The sequence below is a fragment of the Malus domestica genome, chromosome 07 (assembly GCF_042453785.1).
Source record: "Malus domestica chromosome 07, GDT2T_hap1".
NCBI lineage: Eukaryota > Viridiplantae > Streptophyta > Magnoliopsida > Rosales > Rosaceae > Malus > Malus domestica.
Genome location: NC_091667.1, coordinates 21,227,960 through 21,248,036, shown reverse-complemented (window position 1 = coordinate 21,248,036; position 20,077 = coordinate 21,227,960). Strand labels below are relative to the sequence as shown.

At 37.5% G+C, this 20,077-nt stretch overlaps 1 protein-coding gene across 1 annotated transcript; it reads right to left on the bottom strand.

Moving 5' to 3' along the window:
* Window positions 1–3,204: 3,204 nt before the first annotated feature.
* Window positions 3,205–7,960, bottom strand: LOC103420690 (mitochondrial carrier protein MTM1-like). The gene is made up of 10 exons (XM_070824778.1): window positions 7,432–7,960; window positions 7,065–7,139; window positions 6,768–6,893; window positions 6,276–6,335; window positions 5,985–6,155; window positions 4,603–4,702; window positions 4,399–4,490; window positions 4,128–4,277; window positions 3,895–3,953; window positions 3,205–3,775 (listed from the first exon to the last, which is right to left on the bottom strand). Exons 1-10 carry the CDS (start codon window positions 7,660–7,662, stop codon window positions 3,640–3,642), a joined length of 1,200 nt encoding a protein of 399 aa, XP_070680879.1. The 5' UTR covers window positions 7,663–7,960; the 3' UTR covers window positions 3,205–3,639.
* Window positions 7,961–20,077: the final 12,117 nt, after the last annotated feature.

Below are 20,077 nucleotides of genomic sequence, written 5' to 3'. Positions count from 1 at the left end.
AGTCCTTCACTATTCCTTCAATGAAAACGTCTACGGTTCGGTTAGGTACTTATGTATTTCGAGGCTGGGCACCAAGGCACACTTCCTTTTCTCGGTGTGTCACACTTGCAGCCTCAGGGGTCACAGCGACGATAGGATTTCGCGCATGTGACACCTCTTGTCCAAGACTTTGAACCGGCAAATCGATCGTTGATTTTCCCATGGTTATTTTCTTTTTTACTGATCGTGTCTCGATGGTCATGAACTTCATAGTCTTAGCACTGGGTCCCACTGGGCGTGCTAAAATGTTGACCCTTAAAACTACCAAGCCTACGTGGCACGCAGGCCGAGTAACTAATAAGCTAACTACGTCATTCGGTTGTATGCGGGGCATGCCAACTCGTCAACCAAGCTCGGCCGAGGAGTAAAATTTGTTGATGTTGCGTTGAGCGTGCTCCTGACTTCTCTATCTTGCGACTGCGACCGAGGAAGGAACAAGCCTCGGCCTTCAGGTTCTAGAGCTTGAAGACAAAGCTACTAGTTCTGTGAAGTTCACAAATCGTCGGCGCTGGATTCGGTCACCGTAATTATATTCGTAAGAGTACTTGCGAATAACCAATCATAAACAACTCGGCATTCGATGTGCCGATCCTAGTAACTCGTAACACCTCACTTCGCCAAGGAGGCTAATGAGATGACCTCTGCCGATAAGGATTAGAAAATCCTTCTTGACCGAGACTTGGATAGTTAACCAACCGGCCTTGTCGCAGTGCTGTTTATCCAAACTAAAGGTACTTCACGGTCGGCTGATTCTACGGCAACAGTGTTGTTTATCCAAACTGAAGGTGTTCGCCGGTTGCCTTCACAGTGCTGTTTATCCAAACTGAAGGTGTGTTAGCGAAAAAAGGAAAACAAAAATCTCAAGGTTGTTGAGAGGTTTCACGTAGAGTGAGTGAATGCGCAAGGTAATTTGTGTGTTGAATTGGAGGGGCTTGTTTCGATGTCTTCCCTCCCTATTTATAGCAACCAACTTGTATTGAATCCCAATCACTCCTGGATTAGAACTCATTTCCCTGATTCAACTTTATCTTGGCCAATCCTACTCCTACTAGGACTTTGAACATAACTCGTTATCAGGCCGTATTCAATTCCAGCATCCTGATCCTATCGAAACTCCTTCTCATGATATGACTCATCCACATCCCCAATTCCCCGATGGGATATGGCCAATCTCGACTGCGCGGCCCATAAGCTAGATAACCCCCAACGACACCTATACACGGCATCTGGGCCGAGAAGGATTCTAAACTTGGCCCAACCAACACTGGGCCAAGAACAATTCTAAACTCGACCCAAAACAATATTTTTGGGCCCAAACACAAGTAATCAAAGATAGATTCATTGTTTCTCATCCTAGCATATTCAAAATCATGACGAATACCTTGTAGTTTCACAGCCATGACTTGAGCATCACCCTTGAATTCTTGCTTAAGAACATCCCAAGCATCTTTTGTAGTCTCCTAGTTTGCGATTCTAGGGAAGATTTCATCACTCACAACTCCTTGTATCAATCCCAATGCCTTTGCATCTTTGGAGATGAAATCCTGAGCTACAAGAATTTGCTTCTCATCCGTCTCATTCCCTTCCTTCGACAATACAAAGCCATCTTCAACAAAACTCCATAAATTATGAGACTTAAAGATAGTTTTCATTCTGATGCACCAAAATTTGTAGTTGACACCAGTGAAGAATGGTGCCCATAGATTAGTACTAGATCCAACCATATTTATGCGTCTGAGTTCTTCGTCGAAAACCCAAATGAACACTCACATGTTCACTCCTAGATTTAATTCCAACCTGGCTGTGAGACCATGTTAGTGTTTGGGATAGTTTTGAGCTAGATTTCTTAGTGTATTTAATCAAATCAACAAGTAATTGAAATGAGATTGAAGATGATGTATTGAAGATGGAATTTAGATGGAGTACATAGCTCCATCAATCTTCATTGGATTTGATCCACAGAACTCGGCTACAAAGTAGGTATTATAGCCGTTGCAAGCCCACCAAAGCATCACGTGCAGCTTACATGCTTTCACTTAACAGTTAACAAACTGGACACGTGTCAAACTATACACCATTGAGATGTTATAATCTTGACCATTCATTACAAATATATAAACTTAACTAAGAAAAACACTTGGACATTTTGAGCTTCTTCTTCTTCCATATTATAGCAACCTTGATGCATTGATCCAGCTACCATGCTTATGCTCCAACACTCCCTTCTAAGCTAGGAGCTAGTTTGACTCCAAGTTTAGAGAATACATAATCTATCTTTGGGCAATGCCTTGGTGAAAATATCAGCAAGTTGATCTTCTAATTTGCAATAGATTAAGTTGATAATGTTTGACTGCAAAGCTTCTCTAATGTAATGGTATCTCCTTCCAAGTTCTTTGATGAAATATTGGATTCCTTGTCATAGCAATGACTGAAATATTATCACAATAGACAGGAGTGGCTTCAGTGTGTTCTTCACCAAAATCTTGAAGTATAAATCTCAACCAAACAGCCTGAGTGGTTGCTTCAGTGGCACTCATGTATTCAACTTTTGTTGTTGACAAAGCAACACTGTGTTGTTTAACAGATGCCCAAGAGAAAGCTCCACTTCCAAAAGAAAAAGCACATCCAGATGTGTTTTTTATATCAGTTTCATCTCCACTCCAATCACTATCACAATAGCCTATTAAGATGGACTCCTTGCCTTTCTCATATTCAATCCCATAGTCTAATGTGCCTTGTATATACCTGAGAACCCTCTTGCCTGCTCTCAATTGTTTCTTTGATGGTCCATGCATGAATCTAGCAAGTAAGCTAGCTGCAAACATGATAACTCGTCTAGTGGCAATCAAATATAAAAGCCTTCCAACCAATTGTCTATACACGTTCTCATCTGTTTTCTCACTCTCATCATCCTTCTTGAGCTCGTAACTAACCACCAATAGAGTACTAACAGGCTTGTAGTCCTTCAATCCAAACTTTTGCAGCAAACTAATAGCATATTTTCTTTGGTTAATGAAGATCCCATTCTCAGATTACAGGATTCCCATTCCAAGAAAATGATACAAGAGACCCAAGTCTGTCATTTCATACCTATTCATAATGTGATAATTCCTATACTTTGAGTACTCTTTTGAAATGTGTGAAAATATTGAGACTAGTTTCGAATCACACAAAAGGGGAGGATTTAGTTACTTAATCCAAAAAATAAAGAATTCGAATTTGCAACCCAAACTTACAGTGAAAAGAACATCGGTATTGACAATTTTTGTTGCAACGAGGAAAATATTTGCAGTGTTATGCTGCAATCAAAGACTGAAAGCTTCAAAGGAAAAATAAAATATATTCCTGGCGTTCCCAGGAACAATGACGAGGATCTTTTATTCTCCAAAAATTGTTGTGATCTTCTGTCGCTTTTGTAAACCTTTCCCCACCATCATGACAAGAACATTGTGATTCGGACAGATGAAATCGCATAACTGAGTGATTTTGCTCCTTCAAGGTAGGTCCGTCTACGATTAAAAAGCCCGGTGAGCTTTGTACAAGTATACCAGAATTCCGAAACTAAAGCACAAGAACGATCCATGAATATGTTAGTTTTGATCATTGAGTGGTCAGATGTCTATAATGTAGAAAATACTTGACGACTTCGTATGAGGAGACAACTATGCCAACAGAAGGGCCAGCACGACCAACACGGGGAACGACTCCCATGAACAACCCCTTCATCCCTCCGTCCCTATCCAACACAAAAAGATTGAGGCCATGGTTGGTTAAAACCATTGAAAAATGAACATTAATTTAGGGAATTCAAATCATGTGATTGATGGCTTATATTGCAGATGAAGTCTCACGTACCTCCAAATTTCGAGCAACATTTTTCTTGTTGTCATCATTATTGCTCTTGTCGGATCCTTCTGCAAAAACAAAACTGTTAAAATTCAAACAAATAATCTTTTCAAATTTTGGTGCGCTTGAATCTCGTGAATAAACTCTGTAGCATATTTAGGATTGCCTTGTTGTTTCTTTCAGTACAATGACAAGAAAGGAAAGGAAACAAAACCATGGTGAAGCTTTTTTAGATAAATAACCTCTATTTGTCTCCGGGTTTTTGCCACATCAAGTGGACATGTAGCAGCAGCTGCAAGGCTTCCTGCAATAAATCCAGCAGAGAAATTTGCCCCGAGGACACTGGCTGCGGTGGGTTCATCACCCATCAGACCAATAATTCTTCGCCTGATCTGCACAGAATGGGCAAAAGAATAAGTTGAATCAAGCTATCTACACCTACTGGTGCAAGGCATAAACATAAATGAAAGTCAGAAGGTTGCTCCTGAATTTTCTTGAAATAATGTGACTCACTGGCTCAAGGGTTGACCAACAGATTGCAGAAAAAGGAACATCGCGAGCAAGTTGCGCCCCAAGGCCAGTCCACAAGAGGCGATAGTTTTGTACTGTTACATAAGACAAAAAGAAAGGTCATCAAAATCAGCTGCAAATCCAATTACTTAAGATAGATGGAAAAATAGTGATAAAATCAAAACTAGAAGTAGGGAGTTCACATACAGTTTTGAAGGGGCGTTTTGTTCTTGACAGGGTTGATGACCCTATTCAGTGTCCCCCAAACTCCTGGAGGCTTCACACCAGCTTGGCTTTCCTTGAATGCCTACATTTCAAGAATGTAGAATTGAGAAATTTCAATTTTGGGAGAAAATGAAAGAAAACAAAAGTTACTATCCACATATAGAGTAGTTCTCCTTGCCTAATCATCAAGATAAGTAGTCACTACATGAAGGACTGTTTATCAAAGATTGGAGACATGGTTTCTATTGGGCAAAATATATAGTTAAAGAAACTAATCACTAAACGTTAGTTAATAGCCATCTTCTTGTCTGATGCTAATTGTATTTTAGGGCTTTTAGATTCAGGTCCAAAAACATAGAATGTTTTTAGGAGTGAGTCCACTTATCTAATTTTATGTTTTTATTTCTTTTATACTCATTTTATATTTTCTAAAAATATTAAAAATCAATTAAAATCTTCTAATATTATGCATTTTCCAACTCCAAAAAATATAATTAATATCTTATAACAAAAAAACTAATATACTAACATAAATTTATCTGCAAAACATTCTACCCTAACTCAAGTAACAAATATATGAATGTATATTATACCTATACGTGAGATATGAAACCTAATTAAAAGGTAGAAAAAACATAACATACCTACAAGTAAAACACATTAATCTGTGACAGGTTGATTATTAAAAAAAAAAAAATGTCATATAGGTAGATAAATATAATTAACCTGTGATACAGGTTAATTATAAAAATTTAAAAAAAAAATCTATAAATAGGGTTTAAAGCAGAAGGAAGAATGAGAAATAACAAAAAGATAAATAAAAAGAAATAAGCAAAGAGATAATTGGGAAGAAATTTGATTTTAACAATAAATCTTAGGGAACTTTAACGAAAAGCTCCCGGTACTGTTCACTTTAACGAAAAACCACATTTTAACACTAAAAAGTCAATCTTGGTACTATTCACTTTACCCTTTATTTTGTCCTTATCGTTAAAACTCAAAGTTTTCAAGCCCTTTTCATTAGTTTTCCTTAAATCTTATCCTTGAACAGATAACTATTGATAATTAAATAATTAAATATAACAAATTGGACTTATTTTAATAAACTGGACTATTCCTACTATTGGCTCAAAAAATTGGACTTATATCAAGTTTCCCCTTGTATGTATTTTTATTCTGAAATAGGTCACAGATCCTCAATAACAATTGTTAATTCTTTTTCAATTTCAAATCACATCATAATTTGTACTCATGCCAGAAACTAAGATAATTTGAGGTAGAGTTATTGACATCACATTCATGGGATTGGTCGAGAGGTGACATATAAAAGATAAACGAGGACATCAAATCTACATATAAGATACCTGCATGCGCGTCCTTGCCAGCTCAACAGGGTAACAAGAAATGCAAGCTAATGATCGTGCTATTGACCCTGCAACTAATGGCACATATGGTGTTAAATTTGGAGCATTCTGAATCGTGAAATCTTCCATCCAATTGCGGAAAATGTCATAACAAGGCATGTAGATCCCCACCTGATTGACATATAGAAAGTAACTACTAGCAACATAACTCCCAGAACAAAGTGCGTGGAATCTAACGCTACAAGGAACCATTTGGATAAAGAGGTAATTCTTGGAAAGAGAAAGACTTACAGTTGGCATGGCCAATGCTAAGCTTGCAGTAGTGCCTCTCCAGAGTCTCCAAAATCCTTCCTGTGAAACCCCTCTAATATTACTTTAAGTTTGCCTACAAACTGAAAGACGATGATCTGAAATATAAACACATTGTCCCTTAATGGGGATACATTAGGCACATGGACAAGGCACTGAAAAGTGTCTTAACATGAAATATACCCAGTTACTCTCTATCTAATACTGTACACAGCACTTTCAAGACGTCCGCAATTAATGAGAGAGAGTGAGTAGATTTTTACTAAAGATTAATTAAAAAACCTATGCCTGGTTTAACCTATGAAACAAATACTTAAAGTCGACACTTTACAACACAATATGACAGGAGCACGCTATTGGATTGCAAAAGTTGTTTTAATGATAAATACTTTAACTATAAACACAAAGGAAGATAAGTTACTTCTTTTCAGATATTAATATGCTAGATAGAAATACTGTGTATATATCCACTACCTGGCGTATGACTTTGTACAGCACATCCAGTGTTCCTTTATACTGGTTACACACCGGAGGGCAGACAGTCTTTGTTCCAAGTAATGACCTTATGCGTGGCGTGGAAGATCTCAACTCTGAAAGCATCTAAAGACAATCCCAAAGCCAAAATTAAAGGTGCTTCAGTACAAGGAAATATCCATACATGAAACAAACTAGCTACGATTCAAGCTTATTGCAAAGTAATTACGAATCAAAGATGAACACAATAAAAGAGTAGTACTAAACTACGTAATCGAAAGCCAGTTGCTCACATACCGCGTTTGGTTCCGGACAAGCCACATCACATAGCCCTTGATAAGGAACTCCAGCAGCCTGTGCTTGCAACCTTGTCTGAAGGCAATGCAATAAAAATGCATAACACCAATCAATTCCCATAACACAAACATTAAAGCAGAGAACTTTCTAAACACGCAAGGGCAAACGCCAATCAGTTCAAAAGGGTAACTTCTAAATCAATAAAATTACCCTTTTATCAATTCACAGCAGAAAAAATATATGATCTTGTCAATCACAGCATATGGGAAAATGGGAATTTCACTATACAAATTGTCCAAATGATGTAGAAATGAACAAATTTAAACACAAATAATCCAAAAAAAAAAAGAAAGAGAAATTGCAGAACCTTGGCAACGTCAAGAGGGTTAACGACAATCGCAGAGACGAAGGCGGCGCCGGCGGCGGCGAAAGCCCGCTCTCCGAAACCCAAATTGTCGTCGGAAACGCGCACGGAATGGAACTGTTTCTGATGATCTTTGGATTCTCTGAACATGGTATCCACGTTTCCTTCGAAATCAACCCTGCTGCCAGCCGCGGTGCTCATCCGTGAAGGCAGACCATGCCATGAACCCACCATTTCCTCCTCCTCCTGGTCTTTGTCGGTTGGTCTTGCAGAAAGCCCGGAGATTTATTGAATATTTGGAAGAAGATTGTGAAATTGTTCATTGGGAAGACGCGAGAGAGTGCGTCATTGCGTATGAGTTTGAAACGACGTATGATTCTTGGCATAAGGTAGCGTGGAGCTGAGGGCGCCAAACAAATTGGGGCTGTTGCGGTGCTGCTTGCTGGCGGTCGATGTGGACTCCCTGTGGGAGAAATTTGACTGGGCTCTTTTTCTTTTTAGTTGCATTATGACCGTTAAATGGTAATGTGTTAAGTAAATACATGTATTATTTTTGCTTCTTTTAGTGCAATCATTCTTCGAAACTCTCACTCTAAGAACTAGGGGTGGGCACGGGTCGGGCCGGGCCTAATTTTGGAGGAACCGGACCTTACCCGTTTTAAACAGTAACGGGGCGGGACGGGCCGGGTAGAGGGATTTTGAGTTTTGGAACCGAACTTAACCCGGCCCGTTTGAAACGGGCCGATTCGGGACGAGTCCACGGGTCCAACTCTTTTTTTTTTTTTTTGTAATTTATAAACTTCACTGCACAGCAACACATACATGTTTTAGAAAATTACAAGACCTAAAGCTCCACCACATACTGCAATACATAGCTATCCAAGGTCTTAAGATCTTCTCCACATAAACTGTCGCAATAAAAAAAAATTTCCATAGCTCATAGAATCAAAATTATACCACCAAATATAGCAACCAAAATACATTCCACAACATTAGGCATCAAAGGGACATCTTGAAATTAGCAACAACAAAAAAACTATAGCCAAATATGCAGATATCCACAATATCTAAGCACGTTGAAACAAAAGTTCACACCTGTCAAGCAGATCTGAGCACAACTCCTCAAACTTCACCCTTGTAAGGGTTGTCTCAATGTGCTTCAGCCCATAGGCAGTTGCAGTAATGAAAGGCAGACTGGAACAAAACAATTATCACCAAACAGATGATCACAAGAGAATACTCAATGGCTAAAAAATGCTTTGGAATAATGAAGGTTCTCAGATATTGAAAGCATACCTAATGTTAGCCTGAGTCAAAGATGACAACTCCATCATGGTGAACTTATCAACCTCAATGATTTGAGAATTGCCAGATGTATCAACGCGAATCCAAGACCACCAAAACAAAAACGAAAGCATCAGAAATCCAAAAGCTACAAGCTTGGTGGCTCAAATCTGTGATTAATTTCAACATGTTCAGAAGGTAATAACTAAATCAGAACCAACCTTCATTTTTTTCTTATGGCAGATTATAGGTTTTATCATGTATCATCACCAAATATACAATTCAATAAAACGGATTAGAACTTTATCATCATCATCATCCCAGATGGTCAACTTTTAACTCATGCAACTTTGACCACTTGTTGGATTCAGCTGAATCCATAAATCCCTCTCGGTTTTCTCAACAATCCATCATAAAAAAATAAAAATTATCCAATGAATTATAGAAACAAAACAGAATTAGTACAAGATCAAACCTTTAGCTATTCATCTGACTAAATTGGAAAATAAATTAAAAAACAAAAAAACAAAACCCTAACTCAAATTCATCAACGGAAATCTAAAGCTCAATCCAAACATACCCAATCGCAATTTCGAAATAAGACGGAATATGAATTGACAAATAAAAAAATTGGTTTTAGAGGGACTCACTAAGTGATCGGATACGGGAGGAGGCTGATTGACGAAGGTGAATTACAGGTTTAAATTTAATTAAATAAAGATATTAATTAATTAATATGGAGTAAGAGATTAATTATTCATCCCGGTTTACTGCTGAGCCTGCAAGTACAAAAACCCAGATCCTAAACCAGAGTGCGAAATTAAATTAATCCCTAGAATGGAACACAATAACTCAAAATCCCTAAATCTAGAAAGAAAAAAAAAACCCTAATTCCATAAATCCCTAAAGGCTAAAATTAAATACCTTGTGTTTGAATATTTGGCTTCGAGATGGACTCAGAAGTTTGGAGACTCAAGATCGTGAGGTGGTGGTTGAAGTTGAGAGGAGAGGATGGTGGTGGCCAGAGACTCGGAGTCAACTTCTGAAAAGCTGCGGGATCTCAACTATCGCGATTCGAGTGGGAGTCCGTCTGGACGATAGAGATCGCAAGGGAGGAGAGTGAGAATCAACGATAGAGATACTAGAGGAAGACTGAGGAGAGAAGATTCAACATTCAATCTGGGAGTCGAGTCTTTGCGAAAGTGAACGGTAGAAAGTTCGGCCCTAGACTGATTTGTGGGTGAGATATGAACGGCATAGATGTAATCTCCAACCAAATACACTAGATACGGTTCGGGCCGGGGGCCCGTGTCTTCAGGAATTAGGAACCGTCCCACCCCGTTGTGATATAAAAAAATATGTACCCGCCCCGAACCTGTCCCGAACCGCTAGTACCCGCCCCTACCCGCGAGTCCAGGACCCGTTTGCCCACCCCTACTAAAAATCGTTGAATTTGTTGGAAATGTGCCCTAAAACCAATCATATGATGATACTTTACGGACATTTCACATGTTAAACTAATCTAGTTTAATATCAAGGGCAAAGATTATTGTTTTAAGCCGTCTCATATAAATGTTATATGCTTAAACGATAAGTCCAAGGAATATGTAATTAGGAGAATGTAATTTAAACAAGTTAGATTAATGAGACCATTCTCTTTCGTATACATATCCTAAACGTTCCTGATCATAGGATTGCCAATTGGGCATTGACAGTCCGTTAAGATCAGTACATGCTATCTCTTCTCTTAGTGAGAGTGACTAGTCTTGAGTCATTTGTGTGATTGACACCAAGACAAGCATGTAGGTGCTCAATAACGAATGAGTCCACTGAACACGATCAACGAGGAGTTCTCATACTCATGTCACATGAGAACTCATGGTTGGGATAATGCAAAGTAGTCCTTTGACCTGAGGCATCATAGTTGTCTTGTGGTTAAGTCCTTGATCTTTGATTATGTCAAAGTCACTCCATCAGGAGGGTGTCCACGGCATAGTTGGGATTAGGCCACTTAGCCATGGAGGCAAGTGAATACGCAACAAGGGATCTCTAACCTTCAAACTGTTTGAGGGAGAATACTCTATGATATGATTAAGAATCTCTGGCCAGAGTATGAATGAGATTTAGGAAGTCGTTCCAAATCACATTCGAGGTAATCATATAAGTAAATGAATCACATTGGATAGTAGACATGATTAAACTATCAAACCAAACAATGTGGTCAAGAGTATTGTATTAGAGAAAGACCGTATTGCATTGTAATCCTAAACTGAATAAGTTCTCCACCTCTTCTGATTAGCTTGGGTAACCATGACATACTGCTAGGTGTCACTCATGGTTTGTGGAAGCCCTAAACATGTATAATCACTAAAGGGAGAATTGAAAGTAAGTTTCAATTCACAATCGATTTGAAAGAGTTCTAATCGCCCACTGCCTCGTTAAAAGGAACCTAATGGATCGTACACCGTGTAAGGTGGAGATTGAAGAAACAATGGAGATGAGTAAGAATAATTAAATGGTTTAATTATTTATGGTAAGGATTAATTAATATGTTAATTAATCAAACGAATAAGTTCGTTAAAGACCTCGGGATAGTTTTGGACCTTAAGGCCCAATGGGCTTCGAACGTCAAGCCCATTGAATTAAGTTGTATGACAACTTAATGAATAATGATTCACAAAAGCCCAATTAGCCCAATAATACCCTAAGGCCGGCCATTTAGAGATGGAGTGAGTTTTGGACTTATTTACAAGTTTGTCACTCCAATGAATTAAAGTATAAATATGACTTTATAGCCAAAATTCATTTAGGGTTTTCTTTTGGGGAAAGGATGAGAACATAAGCTCTCCTTTCTCTCTAAAGTGGCCGGCCTCCTTGAAAGGTTTAGCTAGCAATCCTACTACTCCAAGGTCACTCATTTCTTCTGCAATCTAACCTTGGTGAAGAGACTTAGAGGTTCTCAATTTTGGGAACTTGGAGAACCATTTCATCCATCCAAATCCATAGATCTAAGATGCAAGGAATGAAGGCCCTCTCTTTGGGTGATTAGCCTTTGCTTATGCAAAGAGGAATCTACAAAGGTATAATTTCTTAACTAACAAATGTTGTTTTAAGTTGAGTCAAGGTTCACCAATCTACTAGGCTTTGAATTTCATGGTTGATGTTTTGTTTTTGAGTGCATGCAAGCATGATTCCGCCTTTAATTTGTTAATTGCATGCTATAGATGTTGCTCAAATGAACATGTTTTTCACAAAATTTCCTTCAGAATTATATGTCTGTTTGAAGTATTAGTAAGAACCATTGGATTATATGACTGTTTGAAATCCAATGGCCCATATTTAGCCACGTGTGCCTACCGTTGGGTTTGAATTCAATTTTTTCACTGTTGGAAATCCAATGATTAAAATCCAACACACAAGAACAGGCCACGTCGCCCATGCGCTGGGAGTGTTGTAGCACGGGCCCCATAGACCTTTTTTTGTCCCCTGACACACGTTTCACTCTCACGTTTAATGTACACGCCTGACGCAAAAAATTATAAGAGCCATTTTGGTTCCGGTCTCTAATTAACCTAATTATTAAATTGAAACCTTGTCTGTTTAAATATTTTGATTGAGGTGATTAGCATCATTTAATATATTTAACTCGTGCAATTATGCATTTAATGTCTCACAAATTATGAAATCTAAACAAATTCTAATTATATTTTTAAGATATAATAAATAGTTAAAAATCAATTTTAGAGTTATATTGTTCTTCACAAAAAGTATAGCAAAATTATAAATGGGTACAAATACAAATAAAAGTTAAAAAATTATGGGCACAAAAGGGAATTAATATATGGGTACAAATTAAAAAAGAAAATGGGTAAAAATTAAAAAAAAATGGCTGCAAATTAAAAATGGGTACCAACTAAAAAATATATGATAAAAAAATTTGGTCATAAATATGGATATACCAAATGTAACATTTCTAACACTAAATGAATATATTTACTTATTTAGAAATAAAAAAATATTTTATTATTGAAATAATTAATGATGTTTATTAAAATCTAAGGACCTTGATCAAAAATTTAAAAGGAATAAGATTTTAACTAATGGAGGAGGAAAAATAAGGATGAGAACCTAATTTTTCCGCTTTTGTTTATTTTGGTTCTTGTCACATCCTGGCCTGGACCCCCACCACATCCCAGGCTCGACTCCACCGTAGCAAGATATTGTCCACTTAGGACTCCGACCACGCCCTCACGGTTTTGTTTCTAGGAACTCACACGAGAACTTCCCAATGGGTCACCCATCCTAGGATTGCTTTCGCCCGAACTCGCTTAACTTCGAAGTTCTGATGGAATTCGAAGCCAGTGAGCTCCCAAAAGGCCTCGTGCCAAATAAAGATGGGAATATACATATAAGGCTTACAAGATCCTCATTCCTGGGTGAAGTGGGATGTTACATAGAAGCCAGTTGTTTTAACGATGTTTTCCACTTAGGTAATCAAAACCTTTTCAACTAGTCACATTTTCGATCACTTCCACAGGTAGACAGTAAAATCAGAGTACAAGTCGATTTCTCACTGTTAGAGTAATTTGAGTATCAAGAAAGATACGAAGACCTATTCGCACGTGGCATAGTGAAATGAAGTAGTATGGTACATCCGAAGACATACACCTCTGGCGTTAGATTGGATATCACCAAATGGTGGAGTGAAGTACAGCATCGATCCACTTTCTTGTACTACACCGGTTTTTCCTTGCATCATTTCGTACAAGTCCTATATCATTGAGAGAACCTAGTTACAAAAGCTTACTGATTAGAAATTTACCCAACCAAACACCTTATCTAGGGAACCTCGAACTTATTCGTGAAGGCGAAAGATCGAACCTTAGTACCGTACCTAGGTTTTAGCAACCCAATCAAGTGACGATTAAAACCGTTAATACCCATACTTCGAATTACTGGTCTACACAACTGACCTTTGTAACCCGAGTTTTCCTCCATGGCCTGACGAATTTGTAGTGGTCTTATCGACGACCTTCTCATCTACCTCGATAGTGAGACCAAATTCTCTAAATATCAATAGTCGCTTTATACCAAAGTCCTTAACTATTAAATTTGATTAAATTGGTACTTTTCTTGGGAGACGTGATTTCCGTAAACTATTATATTTTTTTTTTCCAAAAAGGGTTTAGCAGAAGAAAGTTGAAATTCTCACAAACTATGGTGAAATTTGAGATATCTTTGGTCTTGTCGATTTTATCGACAATTTGTTAACGATCCTTCAACTATAGTGTTTTTCGTCATTCACAACCAAGGAAAGTTAGTTTAGTTGTGATGTTGATTATGAATAAAGTGTCTGACAACTGAATTGTTGTCTCATCTTACCTTTGTTTTACACCTTTTGATGATAATGATCATTTCGGAAATCCATGATGATGTGTTCTTTGGACGTTTCAGCTGTATAGAGGAAACATGACAAAATATCGCTTATATTGCCCAACGTATAGAACTGTTCGAAATGAACCATCTTATTCATGACTTAGAATCAACATTTACCATCTTTACTTGAAAACCGGATGACACTTCTCTGTAGAGAAACGTGTCCAAAATCTCTATCAATCTTAGACCTCGCAAGTACATATCCATTTGAAAAGAATTAGATTAATGACAATGGTGATAGAGGAACCAAATTAACAGCTACGATTACATAATCGTGTATCATCCCCGTTGTGTAAACGTAATTACTGTTTACCGCAGCAAAAGACATTATCTACTCCCGAAATGCTTTCGGCCTGTCTATTTCATTTTAGTTGAAACTCACGAGCGTTGGGTTGACATTACTTACAAATTATCAAGAAATCGTTCAAGTGGTTATACTTAATTTCTGTATCCGAATGGAGATGGGAAATATCACCATAAGCTGCTGGTACGAGGTATCTTGTACAAGTGGATATCATGATAATGTTTTAGTGACTATCGACCGATTTAACAAGTCAGCTCACTTTCTGTTGGTCTAAAGGGACAACATTTTAGACCATTTAGTTAAATTACTCATTCTTGAATTTTTCAGATTTTTTGACGTTTTGGTCAACATCTACTTTGAATGTGATTTCATATTCACCTTTTGTGCCGGAAGGCATTCCAGTCACCCTTGGGTACATGTCTACCCTATTGCACTTCATACTAATTTGAAGCGAACAGACTGTTTAGGTGAATCGCCCGAACATTTATATTTTAGTTGTGACTATTAATTCTTCAATAACCCAACAAATACTCTGATAAGCAAATCCTTACAGTTGGTGATTGAATGTTCCAAAAGCTACCATTGTAGCAAGATGTCATGCATTAATTTCAATTACCTTGTATTCTAGATTTGATGGACTTGTTTAACCCTCAAACTCTTGATTGTTCTTCTTGGCATAGTTTTGCTAAACTCGAGGGAAATTCAGTATAAACCTGCTCACTATGGCGTTATGAACTGGATTGTTTGGTTATATGGTGTGTGTGTGTCACTATTATATCTCACCGTAACATGTGTTTCATTTCCAAGTCTTGGGAAGCCTTCTTGAAGGCCATGTGTACTAAGCTTTGTCACATACCACATTTCACCCTCAGACTAACGATTAGTCTGAAACGAGCTACTTCAACCTTAATGGACATGTTGCATTTTGTCCGTTCTACAATTAGCATGGTTGTAACACATAGTTATCTTTATTTTAGTTGCTTGTAACTACGATTACAATTTTTGGTTTTGGGTATGGCATTGTTGAGACGCAGTACGGAAATTTTATGCATAGCACATGATTGACAAAAGAGTATTGTGAACAGGTAGTTGAATCATCGAGATTACAATGTAGCAAATTGTGTGCTATTTACGTTGTCGCCTGAAAAGGCAGTACGTGAGCACGATTGAGGCACTAATTGGATGATTTATGTGTTTTGTCCAAGGAGGGGCATGATGGTAATATTGCATTCTCGGGAATTAGTTACTTACTTATCAAGACAACTGTAAGTTGTCGATATTGCGTGCTGCAGACTGTAATATCGATAACTTATTCATTGGACTAGTTAAGCAAGTGGACAATTAGGCCGTTTACGTTAGTTTATTTATTTATTGTTTGGGCTCGACCCAAAGTTACTACATGCTTATTCTCGGAGTATGTGACTCTACAAGTGCGTAAGTGAAAGTTTTCTATGTTCAGTTTTGACTTCAGCACAACTATTTTAAATTGTACGTTATATTATATACGTATTTTGACTACATGTTACTATATATCTATTTTGACTTGATGTTTTGATAAAGGATTTTATATTGTGGTATTGTATTGAAGGAGAAGGAAAGTTTGAGTTTGGAGGCATGAAAGAGGAATCACTACAATCTGATCGCAACAGAATGGCATTCTCTTTTATGCAACCGCTCTAACTTGATATCTTCTTTACATATTTATTTTTCTACTATTTTTTCAATATTTTTGTCTAACAAATGATTTTGAATTTCGGGGATGAAATTTTTTTTAAGGTGGGTAGATTGTCATAACCCGTCCCTAATTTTACAATTTTATTAATTTATAAAAGAGTGAATTGACAAAAATGCCCTACTAGCGAGATTGTTGATTTTCGTTAACCATCATTTAGTGACGCGTGCAAGTTACTATTTTACCGTACTCTCAAAGTTCTCGACGGGAGGATTGCATAAGCGTAATCTAAATCAAAACCGAAGTTACCATAGGGATTTTACAGAACTACAAATCCGAAAAGTAATTTTGTAAAGATTACTATTTATTATTTTATATATTTCTCCTAATTATTATATTATTATTTTAATATAATTTTGTGAGAAATGAGTAATAAAGGAAGAATGAATCGGAAAGGAGGGGAAATGAGGAAGGAGAGAATGAGAGGAATTGTTCGGTTCCCTTTTGACCTGTGACCCGGTTATGACCGATGAGTTTCTCCAGCGAAATTCACCGTTTTTCCGATGAATTGGGTAGATCCACCATTCCCAATCATCATCTCGGCCCTTCCTCTACCATTTCCACACAAATTTAAGGAAATTGGGTTCGGAATTGTGGAAAATTGCAAAGATGGGTGCGACGGGCTTCGGGGTGGCAATCCATCAAATCTGAAGGTAACTCTGTCAACCACCCCCACCAATAGACTTCCCTCAACCCCGGGAACAAAGTCCAAACAACTATAGGGGCGGTGGAACACCAGAGAAGACTAATTGAAATGCACCCATTTCTAGGGTTCCAGCGGGGCTCGTGGCAATTTAAGGCTTTTCCCAGCCAAATTGGACTTGGCCACAGGTATAAAACATGTTCTACTCGTTGAGATCTTCATTCCTGTAAAATTTGACAATTTTTTAAAATAGTTGAATTTTCTAACGAGTCGAGGCAGTTGGTGGTGCGTGAGCAGAGACACCATTTGACATCCCTAGGCTAAAATGGGTGCCTCGATTTCATATTAGACATCTGATTGACGAAATTCCGTTGTTTGGTTATATTTCCGTTAAGGGCCGCCATTTGGTTATTATATGATTGGACGATCCGACCTTTGGATCGTCACCAAACTTTAATACATAATATTTAAGGATATTAGAAACTGACGGATTAGGAATCTGATTTACGGATCTTCTCGGATGGGTTTTCTAAGTTTATAAATCTAAATGACAGCCGCCACTTAATTTTAGCGATTGGTAAAGATCCGACCGTTGGATCGTTCCGAAACTTTAGGATGTTGTTCTAGAAGCTTATTGAAACTCTTGGGATACTATGGATCAGAAATTTGAGGTGTGGATCTTCTGGATCGAGTTACGTAGGGTTGTGGACCCTACCTTTGACATACGGTTGACTTTTGGTCAATGGGTTACAAATCATCCTAGAACGTCCTTGGGGATGTGTTTTATGTAAATTACATATTTTATCGATAACAATTATGAGACGTGATTTGATATTTATTCTAGGTGACGATCATTCATGATGCCTCGATATTCATGTTAGAGAGTTGTAGCGCGAACTTCAGGTGAGTGGATTTTTTTTTTATATAGTATATACGTATTTGTTAGTTTTCATTTATACATTGAAAGAGAATTTACTACGTATGCCTAGCTTAGACTAATGCTTATAAGAATTAGCAAAATAACGGAAAATTACGAAGTAATCATAAACCCTACAGGATGCACAGGTATGCATATGTTTATTGATGCCATAATTATACCTACAGCTACGAATGATATTATGTTGATTAGAAATATTGAACCATTATGGCATGACTATATTTATGTTTTATGCTCATCGTTTGCTGCACCGGTGTTAATGCTTGCCTAGGGCCAAGGCCAGTCTTTCACGTGTATGTTCGCATCCGCACCGCACATCGCCTTGAATCCAAGTAGGTGTTAGTTCTATCGTACAAGTTGCAATAAGCAACTCCGACTCGTATGTGACCATGAATAGTGCCAGTCTTCACCTTGATTATAGCACTAGAGCGTATATCATTATTACACCCAGTCATGTTCATGTTAGAATAACTCTACATGAACTTGTGCGTCAGCATGTGTCAATGAGCACTTGATTTGATATGTTTGCTTATGTGAAAGTATATTACTGACGTCATGCACTTATATATAAACTATTGTGCCGTATTGATATCTTGATATTTTGCAGGATACCATGAGTATTTTCATATTATATGTAGTATGTATATCTTGGAAACTATACATGTTTTACGGCGAGGGATTATAACATTTTCAAAGGTTTTTATTAAAATTTTATTTTTAGGGCTGAGTTTTCTTATTGAAGTATGATTGGGGCAATAAAACCTGTAACCCTTAGTTCTTTCTGGATACCCTATAAAGAAGCATGTGATTGTCTAGGGTACAGCTTTTTTTCCATTGGATTGTATGTTCTTGCTTCTACGGTGCATCCCCAAATTCTCAAGTGATTTAGCACTAGTTTTCTGTTAGTCCACAACTCGAAGGGTGTCTTGGGGACAAACTTGCTAAGGACCCTATTTAGCAAGTAGTTTGCAGTTTTGATTACTTCTCCCCAAATAAAAGTAGGTAGCTTCGAATTACTCATCATGATTCTTACCATTTCAATCAAAGTTCTATTTCTTCTTTCACTAACACCATTTTGCTCAGGGGCACTAAGATTGGTGTATTTAGTAACAATTTCATGCTCTTGCAGAAGCAATGCAAAAAGACCAGGTTGTCTACCAGATTCACTAAACTTTCCATAGTACTCTCCACCCCTATTAGACCTTACCACCTTGATTTTGTAGTCTAATTGATTCTCTACTTCTGCTTTATAAATTTTGAAAACAGCAAAGGCACTAGGCTTCTCAGTCAACAAGTATACATACCTAAACCTAGAAAAGTCATATGTAAATGTGATGAAATACTTATAGCCATCATGTGTTTGTGTTGGGAAAGGTCCACAAATGTCTGTGTGGATTAGTTCTAGCAGCTTTGTATTTCTAGTCGAACATTTCTTCTTCCTATTCATCAATTTTCTCTTAATGCAGTTAGTGAAAATTTCGAAATCACCATAGTTCAGTGATGGCAGGATTTGTTCTCTAGTTAATCTTTGCATTCTCTCTTTAGAAATATGTCATAATCTCTTATGCCATAACTTGGATGAGGTATCGTTTGTCAATGTTTGTTTGTGCCCTATTGTGTTAACCACACTCATTGGTATATTGCAGTTAAGCTTGAACATGTCACTAGTCAACACTCCATCACCAATTAGCTTGGAACTTCGAAATGTTGAAAAACCAATCTCATTAATATCAAACTTAAACTTTGATATAACAAGTCTACTAACTGACACTAAATTCCTTCTCATGGAAGCTATATAAGCAACATCAACCAAATGTAGCAAAAAACCAGAAAATAACTTAAGCCTAACTACTCCAATGAACTCCACCGCAACACTAGCTCCATTGCCCACGAACACTGACACCTCATCATTGTTTGGCACCCTTTTACTAATGTACCCCTGCAATGAGTTTGTTACATGAATTATAACACCAGTATCAAGCCACCAGGTATCATAAGATATCTCAACCAAATTTGTTTCAAAACAAACTGAAATTTTATGCACCATACCTTTTTTTTCTTACTTTCTTTGTTTTCCTTCCAACGTTTATACCTAGTGCACTCCTTTTTTTTTATGTCCCACCTTTTTGCATAAGAAGCATTTTATTCCAACACCGTTATGAACTTTCAGATGGTTATTACCCCTATTAACCCTTCATGCAGCCCTTTTATTGTTTTTCTGTGGAGCATTGTCTTTCTCATTGGGAAGATTTGCAGGGTTGACATTCTGCATTGCATTGACTTGTTTCTTCCTTTATCTTGTCGAATATTTTG